General features: G+C 46.8%; 1 protein-coding gene across 1 annotated transcript in view; it reads left to right on the forward strand.

Annotated features, from left to right (window-relative positions):
- The first annotated feature begins 1,260 nt into the window (after positions 1-1,260).
- Positions 1,261-14,452, forward strand: part of b4galt1l (DP-Gal:betaGlcNAc beta 1,4- galactosyltransferase, polypeptide 1, like) — a 68,463-nt gene continuing 55,271 nt past the window's right edge. Inside the window, exon 1 of the mRNA XM_078214169.1 lies at positions 1,261-1,634. Within this exon, the coding sequence (XP_078070295.1) occupies positions 1,346-1,634 (289 nt within the window). The 5' untranslated portion in view covers positions 1,261-1,345. The remainder of the gene's footprint in view (positions 1,635-14,452) is intronic.

Here is a 14,452-nt window from a genome sequence, read left to right on the forward strand (position 1 = left end):
GAATGTTGCTTCTGCAGGAGAATCACAAGACGACTGATAAGGTATGGACAGACTGAATTCTGTTGAACAAGGACAGGGTTAAACTGGCTGAACCGAGTGCTGCAGCTTGTCACGTACACTGGGCGTTCACACAAAAAGTGGCGCGAAAATGGGAGATAAGGATGGGAGGAAACAACCAAATAAGGGACAAAGTAAATATGAACGGGGGCTGAAAGACTGAGTAGCAGGAGCAGTAAACAAAGGCGGAGTAAACCTAGGGCTTATGATAGGTGGTATACAATAACAAGACCACCAATTGTGGGGAGGGGAGGGATTGAGAGACACAAAGAAACTATAAAAATATGAGATATACTCCAAGTGTGTGCCTATTTGCTGGTCACCCGCTCTTGCAAGAACGTTGAAATAAAAGTGTTTGCTACTTCAGAATTGGACTTGGAGTAAATTATTTGCAAAGTGAGCTTCGTTTCTCACAATCCTTAGGAGACACGTGCCTCGACCAGTATTGCCAGACCTTCCCTGCCATGCTGGTCAATGACTTGACTCAGCTGGATATCTGGAAGCCCTTCGACCACAGGATCATCTTGCTTCAACACCTTCCTTCCACAAATCTACACATTTTCCACTTCAAGATCCAAAACTCTCTGAAGATTCATGTTGTGTAGAGTGCAGCATACCACTACCAAGTGAGAAACCATTGAGTGAGTCTACAGGCACCAGAACTGCATCTTCAGGAATCCAACAGCTTGCCCAATGGGGGTCCTTGTGCTACAGATGGCGGCCCCTGCCCGCGCAGGATTGTTCTGATTGGTCCCTCTCCCCGTGAATGGTTCTAATCGGCCCCTCCTCCTGTAGCATGGTTCTGATTGGCTCCTCTCTCTGTGGGGTGGTGCTGATTGGCCCCTCTCTCTGGGGGGCAGTGCTGATTGGCTCCTCTGTGGGGCGGTGCTGATTGGCTTCTCTCGTTGCGGGGCGGTGCTGAATAGCTCCTCTGTGGGGCGGTTCTGATTGGCTCCTCTCGCATTGGGGTGGTGCTGATTGGCTCCTCTCTCTGTGGGGCGGTGCTGATTGGCTCCTCTCGCTGGGGGCGGTGCTGATTGGCTCCTCTCGCTGGGGGGCGGTGCTGATTGGCTGTTCTCGCTGGGGGGGCGGTGCTGATTGGCTCCTCTCGCTGGGGGGGCGGTGCTGATTGGCTCCTCTCGCTGGGGGGCGGTGCTGACTGGGCCGCCCCGGCAGGTCGGCTTCCATTTTCCTGTTGGGGGGGCAGCAGCTGCTGAAGGGAGCGGTGTTCTGGGTGGGCGGCTGGCCACAGAGTGACATCCGCTCGGTGAGGAGGGCAGTGCCGGTCATGGGCAAGAACCTGACGGTGGGCCCGCCACTGCCGGGCCGCGGGCTTCATGTGACCTGCCTGGCGGTGATGCTGCTGTGCGGGCTGCACCTCACCGTCACCCTGCTCTACTACTTGGATGTGCACGTCTATACCGGGCTGATGGTGCGGCGGGTCGGCAGCCTGCTGGCGAAAGAGGGGCTGTCCATCGCCGCCAACAACACAGGCCCGAGCAGCACAGCAGCGCCCGGTCGCAGCCGGTCCCCTCCACTGCGGCTTCAGCCGTGTCCGGAGACATCGCCGCACCTCGGTAAGTGAGCCGGGCCGGGGGATCCGGACCGCTTTACCTGCTCCGTCACAGCCCCGGCCATCTCCCCCCCACCCCCGTGCCCGAGGGATGTTCAACACCACAACTGAACTGACCCCCCAGAAACAGGGCAGTGGTTAACACTGCTGCCTCACAGCGCCAGGGACCCGGGTTCAATGGGCGGGGTGGGGCGGGAGTGGACACAGTGAGAAGTCTCCCAACACCAGGTTAAAGCCCAGCAGCTTTATTTGGTAGCAAAAGCCACACGAGCTTTCGGAGCGCTGCCCCTTCATCAGGGAGGAGGGGGTCAGGGTCAGTACAGACTGGATGGGCCAAATGACCGCGCTCTCCCTGTAAGGATTCTATGAATTCTTACCGCCGCCCAGTCATGCCTGCGCATGTTATTCATGGGGGCAGAGGACTTGGGAGCAGGGCCGTTAACACCTTCAGACCTGCTCCACCACTCCGTAAGATAAGGCGCACAGGCACCGGAGTGTGGCGACTAGAGATTTTCACAGTAACTTCATTGTAGTGTGATTGTAAGCCTACTTGTGATTAATAAGTAAACTTTCAAGATCATCGCTGATCTGTTGTGGTCTCAAACCTCCTTGCCCATCAAGGATCTGTTTGATTTCAATGCCCCCTCTGCTGTCTGAGGAAGAGAATTCCATTCCACAGATTAATGACCCTCAGAACCATAAAGTCCCTACAGTGCCAAGGAGGCCGTTGAGTTTGCATCAATTCTAGAAGAGCTCACCGAGGCCTGCTCCATTCCTTCCACCCCACAGAGGTGACCATTTAACCTGCATATCTTTCATTTGATTTATTATTGTCACATGTATTAACATATGGTAAAAAGTATTGTTTCTTGCGCGCTATACAGACAAAACATATCATTCATAGAGAAGGAAACGAGAGAGTGCAGAATGTAGTGTTACAGTCATAGCTAGGGTGTCGGGAAAGATCAACTTAATGCAAGGTAAGTCCATTCAAAAGTCTGACAGCAGCAGGGAAGAAGCTGTTCTTGAGTCGGCTGGTACGCGACCTCAGACTTTTGTATCTTTTTCCCGACGGAAGAAGGTGGAAGAGAGAATGACCAGGGTGCGTGAGGTCCTTAATTATGCTGGCTGCTTTGCAGAGGCAGCAGGAAGTGTAGATAAGAGTCTGTGGATGGGAGGCTGGTTTGCGTGATGGATTGGGCTACATTCTCGACCTTTTGCAGTTTCTTGCGGTCTTGGGCAGAGCAGGAGCCATACCAAGCTGTGATACAATCAGAAAGAATGCTTTCGATGATGCATCAGTAAAAGTTGGTGAGAGTCGTAGCTGACATGCCAAATTTCCTTAGTCTTCTGAGAAAGTAGAGGCGTTGGTGGGCTTTCTTAACTAAAGTGTCAGCATGGGGGGACCAGGACAGGTTGTTGGTGATCTGGACACCTAAAAACTTGAAGCTCTCGAGCCTTTCCTCGTCGTCCCAGTTGAGGTAGACAGGGGCTTGTTCTCCTCTACACTTCCTGAAGTCGATGACAATCTCCTTCGTTTTGTTGACATTGAGGGAGAGATTATTGCTGCTGCACCTGTTCACCAGATTCCCAATCTCATTCCTGTACTCTGTCTCATCATTGTTTGAGATCCGGCCCACTACGGTGGTGTCGTCAGCAAACTTGAAAATCGAATTGAAGGGGAATTTGGCCACACAGTCATAGGTGTATAAGGAGTATAGTAGGGGGCTGAGAACACAGCCTTGTGGGGCACTGGTGTTGAGGATGATCGTGGAGGAGGTGTTGTTGCGTGTCCTTACTGATTGTGGTCTGTGACTTGGGAAGTTCAGGATCCAGTCGCAGAGAGGGGTGCCGAGGCCCCGGCCACAGAGTTTGGAGATGAATTTCGTGGGAATAATAACGTTGAAGGCTGAGCTGTAGTCAACAAATAGGAGTCTGGCATATATCAACAGTATTTTGCTTTATGTCCCTGCAGAACTGCCTGGTATGCAGAAATACAAACATGGATCTGAAAATTGGTGCATTTGTTAGTTCAAGGGTTTTAGAGTGCTTTTGTGAACAAGTTTACAACTAGAAAGAAATGGACAGAGCAATGATTGAGGATCCAACTGGATTAAATGAAAGGGATTTCAGACAGAGATCAGGAAAAAGACGTTTTAAACAGATGAGACACAAATGCACTACATTTATGTTTAAAACTAAGGTAGGTGTACGAAGCTAAACAAATATAAATAGGACAGAAACACACTTAAATGAGTAACGTGTGGAGTCTCACAGGGGTGAGTGCTGGGGCCTCAAATATTTACAATCTATGTATATGACTTGAAGTGATCAACTGTACAGTAGCCAAGTTTGCAATGATAGGGAAGTTGGTTATCAAGAAAAGGTAAAGGAGCTGTAGAGGAATATAAATAAGTTGAGTGGGCAAACATTTGGCAGGTGTGAATGGGTTTGGCAGGAAGATAGCAGTTCTGAGGATGAGGAATCTGCGTGCTGTGGCACATGAATCACAAAATATCAGCATACAGCAATAGCAAGTGATTCAGAAGCCAACTGTAACGTTGACATTGATTGCAAGGGGAGTGTTATATAAAAGTAATAAAACTGCAAAACTACAGGGTGTTGGTTGGGGTTAGACTTGAACTAAGGAACACAATTTAATAATAGGAGATCCTTTTAAGACTGAGGTGAAGAGTTTTTTTTCTATGAACGGTATGTTTTATCTGTATAGCGCGCAAGAAACAATACTTTTCACTATGTTAATACATATGGCAAAAGATCAAATCAAAGATAGGAGCAGGAGGAGGCCATTTGGCCCTTCGAGCCTGCTCCACCATTCATTAAGATCATGGCTGATCATCCAACTCAATAGCCTAATCCTACTTTTTCCCCATAACCTTTGATCCCATTCGCCCCAAGTGCGCCTCTTGAATACATTCAATGTTTTGACGTCAATTACTTCCTGTGGCAATGAATTCCACAGGCTCACCACTCTTTGGGTGAGGAAATGTCTCCTCACCTCTGTTATAAATGGTCTACCCTGAATCCTCAGACTGTGATCCCTGAATCTGGACTCCCCCACCATCGGGAATATCCTCCCTGCATCTACTCTGTCTAGTCCTGTTAGAAGTCTCTGAGATCCCCTCCTCATTCATCTGAACTCCAGCGAAAACAATCCTAACCTCGTCAATCTCTCCTCATACGTCAGTCCCGCCATCTCTGGAATCAGCCTGGTAAACCTTCGCTGCACTCCCTCGAGAGCAAGAACATCCTTCCTCAGAAAAGGAGACAAAAACTGCACACTTGGTGATGTGTGGCCTCACCAAGGCCCTGTATAATTGCAACAATGCATTTCTGCTCCTGTACTCAATCTCTCACGATGAAGGTGTTGCTGTGCCTGCCGCACAGTCTGTTTTAACCCTTATACGGAGGACAAAGAATTGCGAATAGACTTCTTAGTATATTTATTTACACACAATTATTAATCACCAACCCAATCAATAATAAGTTATCTTACAGAATGCTAAAGTTCAAGTCCAATACTAGACCTTGACTAAACTTTTGCGTGACTAGCAAGTACTCAGGCAGATATTGGCCTTTATCCGCGTGTGGGTCTCTGTAGTCTGGTTCTTTGGTCTGGTCTTCCTTCCTTCGTTGGGTGTGGTGGCTCTCCCCGTGCTGGTCACTGCGGGTGATGGTCACTGTGGTTGTTTGTTCATTCAATGAGAGAGATTCTTCTGTTGCACAGCACCCTTTATACCTCATTGGTTTTTTAGCCATTACCAATCAACTGATCAGGACTTGATCACCCTCCAATCAGGTGCTGCCACACCGATCTCTTGGTGTGTATTCAACACGCCGTGCCTGCAGGTGCTGGAGGCACGTAGGTCTCATACCTCCCTCCCAAGCAAGGGGTTAAGGCGCCCCTATGTCTGGTAAATTGACCAGAAAGTGTCCTTTGTCCTAGAGATGGCCTATATCCTGTGTCTTCCAGCTCCTGCAGCTGCAGCCTGTTTATCTCTGTCCGATTCTTTTTGAGGCTGCAGCCTGTCTGTTTCAGTAATTATCCCAGCACGCTCTTGCAAACCACCATCTTTGTGGCCAAACGGGCCACAGTCCCTCCCGTTGATCCTGAACGCAAGATGGATCACAACCTCAGGACCAATATCTGTCAGGAATTTCCCAGTCACTCAACAGTCAAACAAGGCCCAGGCAATGGCATTCCATTAATAACACATCCCTACAACATGTTTACATTCTAGAAGCTACAGGCAGTGAACTTTCTACTGTTACAAACAACCACATATTCTAAAACACCATCGTTGCAATGAGCCAATTATAAACCAAAATATTCAAAATAAACATGACAATAAAATATTCTCAAATCCGGGGTACATTCCGATATTAAGGTTTTCAACTGTCCATTAGTGCAAATAGCAGTCCGGCGAGTTTCCTATAAACATTGCTCTACTGAATTAGAGGGGACCGTGATTCGAGGGCGAACCCTATGTCCGGGTGATCCTCTTTTTCCATCAGCTGAATTGCACTGTAAGGATGATTAGATATACCAAGGTGAACAAAATCAGTAATACCACCAGGTGTGACATTATGCGGACGAATGGGTGGATTTGGATGTTTGAGCCCCAGTTCCAAAGATCATTCCACCATGAGGTGGCCTTAATTTCTTTAATTTTCCTTTTCACCTCTTGGGGTCTGCTGTATTACTTTGAAGGTTCTGTGGCCTGCAGCCAATTTTATCCGAATCTGGTTCAAATCCTCCGGAGTTGTTTAACTTGTTGGGTCGGAATCCTAAGTTTATTGTTCAGGTCGGCTAAATCAGGGGCGTTGATGGTTGCTACTCCTGCCCCGTAAGCTGTGGCTATGTCATTAACTAACGCTCTCTTGGATCTTTCCTGTCTTTCGTCCATTCCTAACTTCCATCCTAACAGTCTGCGAGTCAGGTGGAGGTATAGTCTCTTAGGTTGGGGGGAGCACCACTCTGGCAGTTGGGTCCCAGCTATATCCACCACCACAGGTACCAATTCGTGGTTGATGATGTCATGTAGGGTTTTCTCTGTGTTAGTATCAGTCCGTTCTGTGGGCCGGGGGTGGCTTCAGGACAAATAGAGTGGGATGGTTTTGGAGTTGGCTTCAGCCCATTTCTTATTTCATACAAGGCAAAATTCCCTTCTATGAGTGTCCTGGGGCACCGCTGCCTGAGCTCTGATCATTTCTCTGGGCTGTTAGTCAAACATCCAATTTCGGGGCACCCATTCTTTGAAAATCCCCACCAATCCCCTGCTACGGTGGCACTCAGATAACATTCAGTTGAACCGCCATTTGGTTTTTTGTATATCAGCCGCTGATTGTTGCATCCAAATATTATATTCTTATTTGGATGCACCCATCCTCACATTCCCCCGCGTCAGGTGGGGCAAACCATAAATAGCCGGGATACAAAAAGCTAATCTTGCTTGGGGTGTCCTGCGTGCTTATCCTGATGATGAATCCGATGAGGTAGATCCTCCGTTCCATCTTTGTCGTCGTCCATCATTATCCTGAGGAGATCAATGTAATTTCAGTTGTTTGCCTCTAATATTTGATGTATATACACGTGTCCATGCCCCCCGCCCCCATTTTATTTGAACACTATCGACAGTGGTGTGGTCAGGAGGACCCAAGTGTATCGATTTCACTTGCGTTTGTCGTTTTTTTTTCTTCCAATTGTGAACTACTGCCAAGCAAATTTTTGTTCAGATCGAGAAGTCTATGAGTCATGGAGTGGTCGGAAAAGAGCTTATTTAAACTGACCAGCAAAATCAAGGCGGCCTGTTTTATTTCAGCAGCAGTCACCATTGGCCCTAGGGATTCAAATAGCATTGGAGTCGGTCTGTCATAACCTGAAGAAGTTGGCATCGGTACGTCCTGCACGACATGGGTTAGATAAAGTGTCCGTGCCATGAGTGCCTTGGAGTTTGAAGGCAGAACAAATTAAAAATTTTTGATTTGATTTATTATTGTCACATGTATTAACATACGGTGAAAAGTATTGTTTCTTCCACGCTCTACAGATGAAACATACCATTCATAGAGAAGGAAACGAGAGAGTGCAGAATGTAGTGTTACAGTTATAGCTGGGGTGTAGAGAAAGATCAACTTAATGCAAGGTAAGTATATTCAAAAGTCTGACAGCAGCAGGGAAGAAGCTGTGCTTGAGTCGGTTGGTACGTGACCTCAGACTTTTGTATCTTTTTCCCGAAGGAAGAAGATGGGAGAGAGAATGTCCGGGGTGCGTGGGGTCCTTGATTATGCTGGCTGCTTTGCTGAGGCAGTGGGAAGTGTAGACAAAGTCAATGGATGGGAGGCTGGTTTGCGTGATGGATTGGGCTACATTCACGATCTTTTGTAGTTCCTTGCGGTCTTGAGCAGAGCAGGAGCCATACCAAGCTGTGATACAACCAGAAAGAATGCTTTCTATGATGCATCTGTAAAAGCTGGTGAGAGTCATAGCTGACATGCCAAATTTCCTTAGTCTTCTGAGAAAGTAGAGACATTGGTGGACTTTCTTAACTAAAGTGTCAGCATGGGGGGACCAGGACAGGTTGTTGGTGATCTGAACACCTAAAAACTTGAAGCTCTCGACCCTTTCCTCTTCGTCCCAGTTGAGGTAGATAGGGGCATGTTCTCCTTTACGCTTCCTGAAGTCGATGACAATCTCCTTCGTTTTGTTGACATTGAGGGAGAGATTATTGTTGCTGCACCAGTTCACCAGATTCTCTATCTCATTCCTGTACTCAGTCTTTGTCATTGTTTGAGATCTGACCCACTACAGTGGTGTCGTCAGCAAACTTGAAAATCAAATTGAAGGGGACTTTGGCCACACAGTCATAGGTGTATAAGGAGTATAGTAGGGGGCTGAGAACACAGCCTTGTGGGGCACTGGTGTTGAGGATGATCGTGGAGGAGGTGGTGTTGCGTATCCTTACTGATTGTGGTCTGTGAATTGGGAAGTTCAGGACCCAGTTGCAGAGGGAGGTGCCGAGGCCCAGGTCACAGAGTTTGGAGGTGAGTTTCGTGGGAATAATAGTGTTGAAGGCTGAGCTGTAGTGAATAAATAGGAGTCTGGCATAGGTGTCCTTGTTATCTATATGTTCCAGGGTTGAGTGCAGGGCCAGGGAAATGGCGTCTGCTGTGGACCTGTTGCGGCAAACTGATAGTTTCTGGGTCCTCACCTGCCATAGCCTTTCTGTCATCAATTTTTGGCATGTTATTTGTGTCTTCCACTGTGAAGACCGACACAAAATACCTGTTCAATGCCTCAGCCATTTTCTCATTTCCGGTTATTACATCCTCCTTCTCGTCCTCTAAAGGATCAATGTTTACTTTAGCCACTCTTTTTCGTTTTATAGATTTGTAGGCAAGCTGTAGTGGATCCAGGCAGTCCGGCAGGCTGGAATTGATTCGTGCCATGACTAACCTTTTGAAGCACTTCATAATGATGGATGTCAAAGCCACCGGCTGATAGTTGTTAAGGCACGCTGCTTGGCTCTTCTTAGGTACTGGGATGATGGTCGTCTTCTTGAAGCAGATAGGGACCTCAGATTGTTGTAAAGAGAGGTTGAAGATGTCTGTGAATACTCCCGCCAGCTGATCCGTACAGGATCTGAGTGCACGTCCGGGAACCCCATCCGGGCAGTCGCTTTCCGTGGGTTGACCTTCAAGAAAGCTGCTCTGACATCTGCAATGGTGACCCCAAATACAGGTTCATCCAGGGTGGAGGGCATACTCTCGCTGATCTCTTGCTCAAAATGGGCATAGAATGCATTGAGCTCATCAGGAAGGGGTGCGTTAGAGCCTGCGATTTTACATGCCTTCATCTTGTAGTCTGTTATGTCTTGCAGACCTTGCCATTGTCGGCGGGATCTGTGTGGCTAGACTGGGACTCTAGCTTGGTCCGGTATTGTCTTTTGGCATCTTTGATGGATCTCCTTAGATTGTATCTGGCTTTCTTGTATAGGTCAGTGTCGCCTGACTTGAACGCCTCAGACCTGGACTTCAGCAAGCAGTGGATATCCCTGTTCATCCATGGTTTCCAGTTGGGGAACACACGGATTTGCTTCTTTGGCACACAGTCTTCTACACACTTACTAATGAAGTCAGTTACTGTGGTGACGTATTCATTCAGGCTGGTCGCAGTTTTTAAATACTGACCAGTCCACTGACTCTAAGCAGCCCAGTGGGAGATCATCCGATTCCTCAGACCAACATTGCACGACTCTGTTTGATGGATTCTCCTGCTTCAGTTTTTGCTTGTAAGCCGGGAGCAGGAGCACAGCCTTGTGGTCTGATTTGCCAAAGTGTGGGCAGGCGATAGAGTGGTAGGCATGTTTGATATTTGTGTAGCAGTGGTCTCAGATGTTAGGACCGTTGGTAGAGCAGGAGATGTGTTGGTGGTAACTTAGTAGTACGCTCTTGAGCTTGGCTTGATTGAAGTCCCCAGCCACAATGAACAAGGCCTCGGGATGTTTTGTCTCGAGGCTATTCGTAGTGGTGTATATTTTGTCCAGCATGATCTTCACGTCCGCATGGGGTGGGATGTAAACTGCCATCAGGATAACGGAGGTGAACTCCTGCGGAAGATAGTAGGGGCAGCATTTTAGCGTCAGGTATTCTAGGTCTGGGGAGCAGAAAGTTGTAAGAGTTTTAACAACACCAGGTTAAAGTCCAACAGGTTTATTTGGTAGCAAATACCATTAGCTTTCGGAGTGCTGCTCCTTCGTCAGATGGAGTGGAAATGTGGAAATGGAGTGGAAACTCCATCTGACGAAGGACCAGCGCTCCGAAAGCTAATGGTATTTGCTACCAAATAAACCTGTTGGACTTTAACCTGGTGTTGTTAAAACTCTTACTGTGTTTACCCTAGTCCAACGCCGGCATCTCCACATCATGAGCAGAAAGTTGCCAGTGTTGCTACGTCTAGTCACCACGAGTTGTTGATTAGGAAGCAGACCCCACCTCCCCTAGCCTTGCCTGAGGCCTCTGTACACTCCATTCGATGGATTGAGAAGCCCTCTGGTTGTGGGGCACTGTCCGGTGAAGCAGGAGTGAGCCACGTCTCCGTGAAACAGAGTACACAGCAGTCCCTCAGTTCTCTTTGGAAAGTGAGTCTGGCTCCAAGTTCATCCAGCTTGTTTTCCAGAGACTGGACATTTGCAAGCAGTAAGCTGGGGATGGGGGGGGGGGGGGGGGGCCTTGGGACTGGGTTGTTTCACTCTCTCCTGCAGGCCTGCACGTTTTCCACACTTCCTGGAGTGTCTGCTTCTTTTCGAGCCTGGGAGACAGTGAGAGGGGTTTGCAGTGTTAAGGGATGGTTGTGTCCAATGAGGTTCTTCGCTCTGGCTGGTGTGTGGAAGATTTGTTGCCTTGCTTGCAGTTCCTGTGTCGGTAGATGGGTCTGCGCGGTCGGGTGTTCCGGGTCGCTATCAGGCTGCGTTTTGGCTTCGCCAGTTGGTGGATATCAAGACCATGCTCCGGCGTGGACGGGTTGAAGGCCGGTAAGTGGATGATGTCCCTGGGGTCACTGTCGTGGATGAGTCTGTGTATCGGGATCCACTGGCTTTCTGCCATTTTGGGCTCTTCCTCCAGAGGTCAGAGGATCTTTAGACCTGCAAGTGAATTTGAAAGAGCAGTGTTAGTGATTGTGAGGCTGTGTGTTTAATTTTGGGAGTGTGGGGCGATGGTAGAAGGGGGGAAGGGAGGGAATGCTTGGAGCCTGCAGGAGGTCACAGCTCTCCGGCTCAGAGGGATTGGGGGCTGGGGGGGAGAGGGCTCCAATCTCGGGGATTCAGGTCTGGTCGTTGGGGACCAGCAGAGTGCAGGTTTCCTGGGCTCTAGGAGTCCTCCGAATGTAGGCCCAGGCTTCCCGGGCGTTTTCCTGGTCTCTGGAAGCCGCTCTTGAGGAATCCCCGTCTCTGGGACTGCAGCGCTGGCTGCTGCGCACACGTGGGCAGCTGCTCCGGGTCAATTCCAGGTCAGTTAGGTTGGGTGTCGCCAGGGTCCTAAGGATCGCCAATTCTGTAAGAAATTGCATTAAAGCATTGTTAGAGAGTTTAAAAGAGTTATAATTAAGTTTTAGAAGCATGGGGCAGGCAGAGCGAGAGGGGCAGACAGAGCGAGAGGGGCAGGCAGAGTAGCAAAAGCCACTAGCTTTCGGAGCGCTGCCCCTTCATCAGGTGAATGGGAGTTCTGTTCACAAACAGGGCAGATAAAGACCTATTGAGTTTGTGTCTTTATATGTCCTGTTTGTGAACAGAACTCCCACTCACCTGACGAAGGAGCAGTGCTCCGAAAGCTAGTGGCTTTTGTTACCAAATAAACCTGTTGGACTTTAACCTGGTGTTGTGAGACTTCTTACCTTGTTTTAAGGGTCATAAAACCTGCGTACAATGCAGACAAAGGCACCCATGTCTTAACACACAGCCAAACTGAAGTTTTAATCCTTCCTTAGCACATGAGTAAACCAAAATTAGCTTAAACTTAAAACTATCTCATTTCTAACATAGTACAAAAACAGATTATTTAAACTATCTCTATTTCCTAATAGTTCTGTCATTCTAACTGACCTCAAGCTTCCCACTTTCTGTCACCCTACTTTGTTTAATAGAGGTGTTAAATTTGTGTTTTCTTATCCACTGGGATTTTTCCAGAATGTATGGAATTTTGGAAGATTACAACCAATATCATGACAGCCACTTAAAAGACCTTAAGATGTAGGCCGTAAATTCCAGGGGACTTTATGGCCTTTAGTCTCAATAATTTTCCTAATCTGTTACTTTTCATTCTTGAGATGTAAAATTAAATGATGTGGCCTTTCGTTATTGCCAATCAGAAGGGTGTGAAAAAAAGTTACGTTTATTTATTAGTCACAAGTAAGACTTACATTAACACTGCAATGAAGTTACTGTGAAAATCCCCAAGTCGCCACAGTCCGGCACCTAGGTGAGGGCAACTTTCTTGAATCAATGCAGTTGACACAACGTTGTTAGTAAGGAGTCCCTCAATCCCTGTTCATCTTTGGTTGATTGTTACGAGATTCACCCCATCCTTTTCATATATTTTGTATTGTGGGAAATATAATGCTCTGATCATCAGCATCAAAATCCTTGGACAACACTGCTCCAAACCATTGCTTCCTATCTTTGCCTCCTTTACTCCCCTTGCTGTGGTGGTTCCCTTTTTTTTTGAAGTTTTTTTTTAAAAAAGCAGCCAATTACAAAGTTTAATCAAGGAGCATAACTTGCCTTTTGAGTATTGATCTGGCTAGGCATGTGTATCAGTGGTCTCAGTTGTGGATGGATGTGTTTATTTCCCTGGTTCTCTTTGCTGAATTTGAAGACCCCACCCTGAGTGAATCATTGATATGGAAATCTCAAGGCAGCAATGGCCCAGAAAATGGCAGTGGAGGCGTTATAGATTGTGCAGAATAGCAATGGCTGTTCAGGCCTTTTAAAAGAGTGTTGAATAGATATTTGGTGAATGAATTCAGTAAAGTTGGATTGAGAGATCTGAATGACAATGAAATTGAATGAATTATTCACCAAGTTTATAACAGGACTGCAAGTTGCAGTCATGAAATGAACACCTAGAAATTGGTAAAGAACACACTTTGCAGCAAGTAGAAGACTTCCATATCCCCAGTTTCTAAGCCACGCGGAAATCTAGAATCATCAAATAATTGGAGGAAATTGGTTGATCTCTACAAAGCTGCTTACACACTAGAAATGCACCCCGATTAGATCATAGAAACAAAAAACCACGACAAACTGTTAAATTAGGAAATTGCTTTAATATTAATTCTCTCCCATAAATAATTGACAGACTTGCCCTTTTATCCCTGCATTTGTATTGAAAACAATTAATTGACTATTTTTCCAATGCAAATTTAAATTTGAAAGTTACCTTATGATTGATATAGTTACAAGCATGAAGCTATGGAATTGTCATAAATGCTGATGTACTGTCTAGGAACAGAGACTGCTATCCTTGAAAAGCTTGCCTGATGTTTCTCACACTTGCTGCCTTGTGTGATGACCAAACAAGCCAAAACAATATATTAAACTGCTTCAAATAACTATAAGAATAAAGCCAAGTGGACCATGCAACTTTGATTTGGATACGATCAAGGCACACCCACCCAGCCCAATCGACTCTGCAGACTCTGTCCCAGAGGCCAAGCACCAGCCTGAGACAGTCTGTTAGGGTACCATAGCAGAAATCCCAAAGGATGTTATAAAGCCCAACTAGACCCCAACAGTTTTTATATTTTGGCATTAGTGTGAGGATAAGGTGTTTCATTCCAGGTATGATTTTATTGACACACTAGGAAGCTTTTATCAAAACAAATGTTCGTTAACTATTTAAATGAATTAGCTTAACTTTACCTGTAATACTTAAACGTGACGATATAATTCTAAACTGCTAACTTATCTCTTAGTTCCAATTTAAGCAATATTCCTCTTATTGACTTAAGCTCCTCCTCAAAATCAGTTAGCAAACAACACAGGCTTACTTGTTTTTATTTGTTAACCATCCTAAAGTCTTTGAACACTTCTGGAGAGAGAGAAAGACAGAGAGCCCTGTGTTCTCTGCGAGTATTTTGCCTCAGTTTTCACAGAGGAGAAGGACCTGGGTGGATGTACTGCGGGCTTGCGGTGGACTGAAAAGATTGAGTATGTGGAATTTAACAAAGAGGTTGTGCTGGAATCTTTGAATGGCATCAAGATAGATAAGTCGCCGGGTCCGGATGGGATGTACCCCAGGTTA

Source organism: Mustelus asterias, chromosome 6, assembly GCF_964213995.1.
Source record: "Mustelus asterias chromosome 6, sMusAst1.hap1.1, whole genome shotgun sequence".
Classification (NCBI taxonomy): Eukaryota; Metazoa; Chordata; class Chondrichthyes; order Carcharhiniformes; family Triakidae; genus Mustelus; species Mustelus asterias.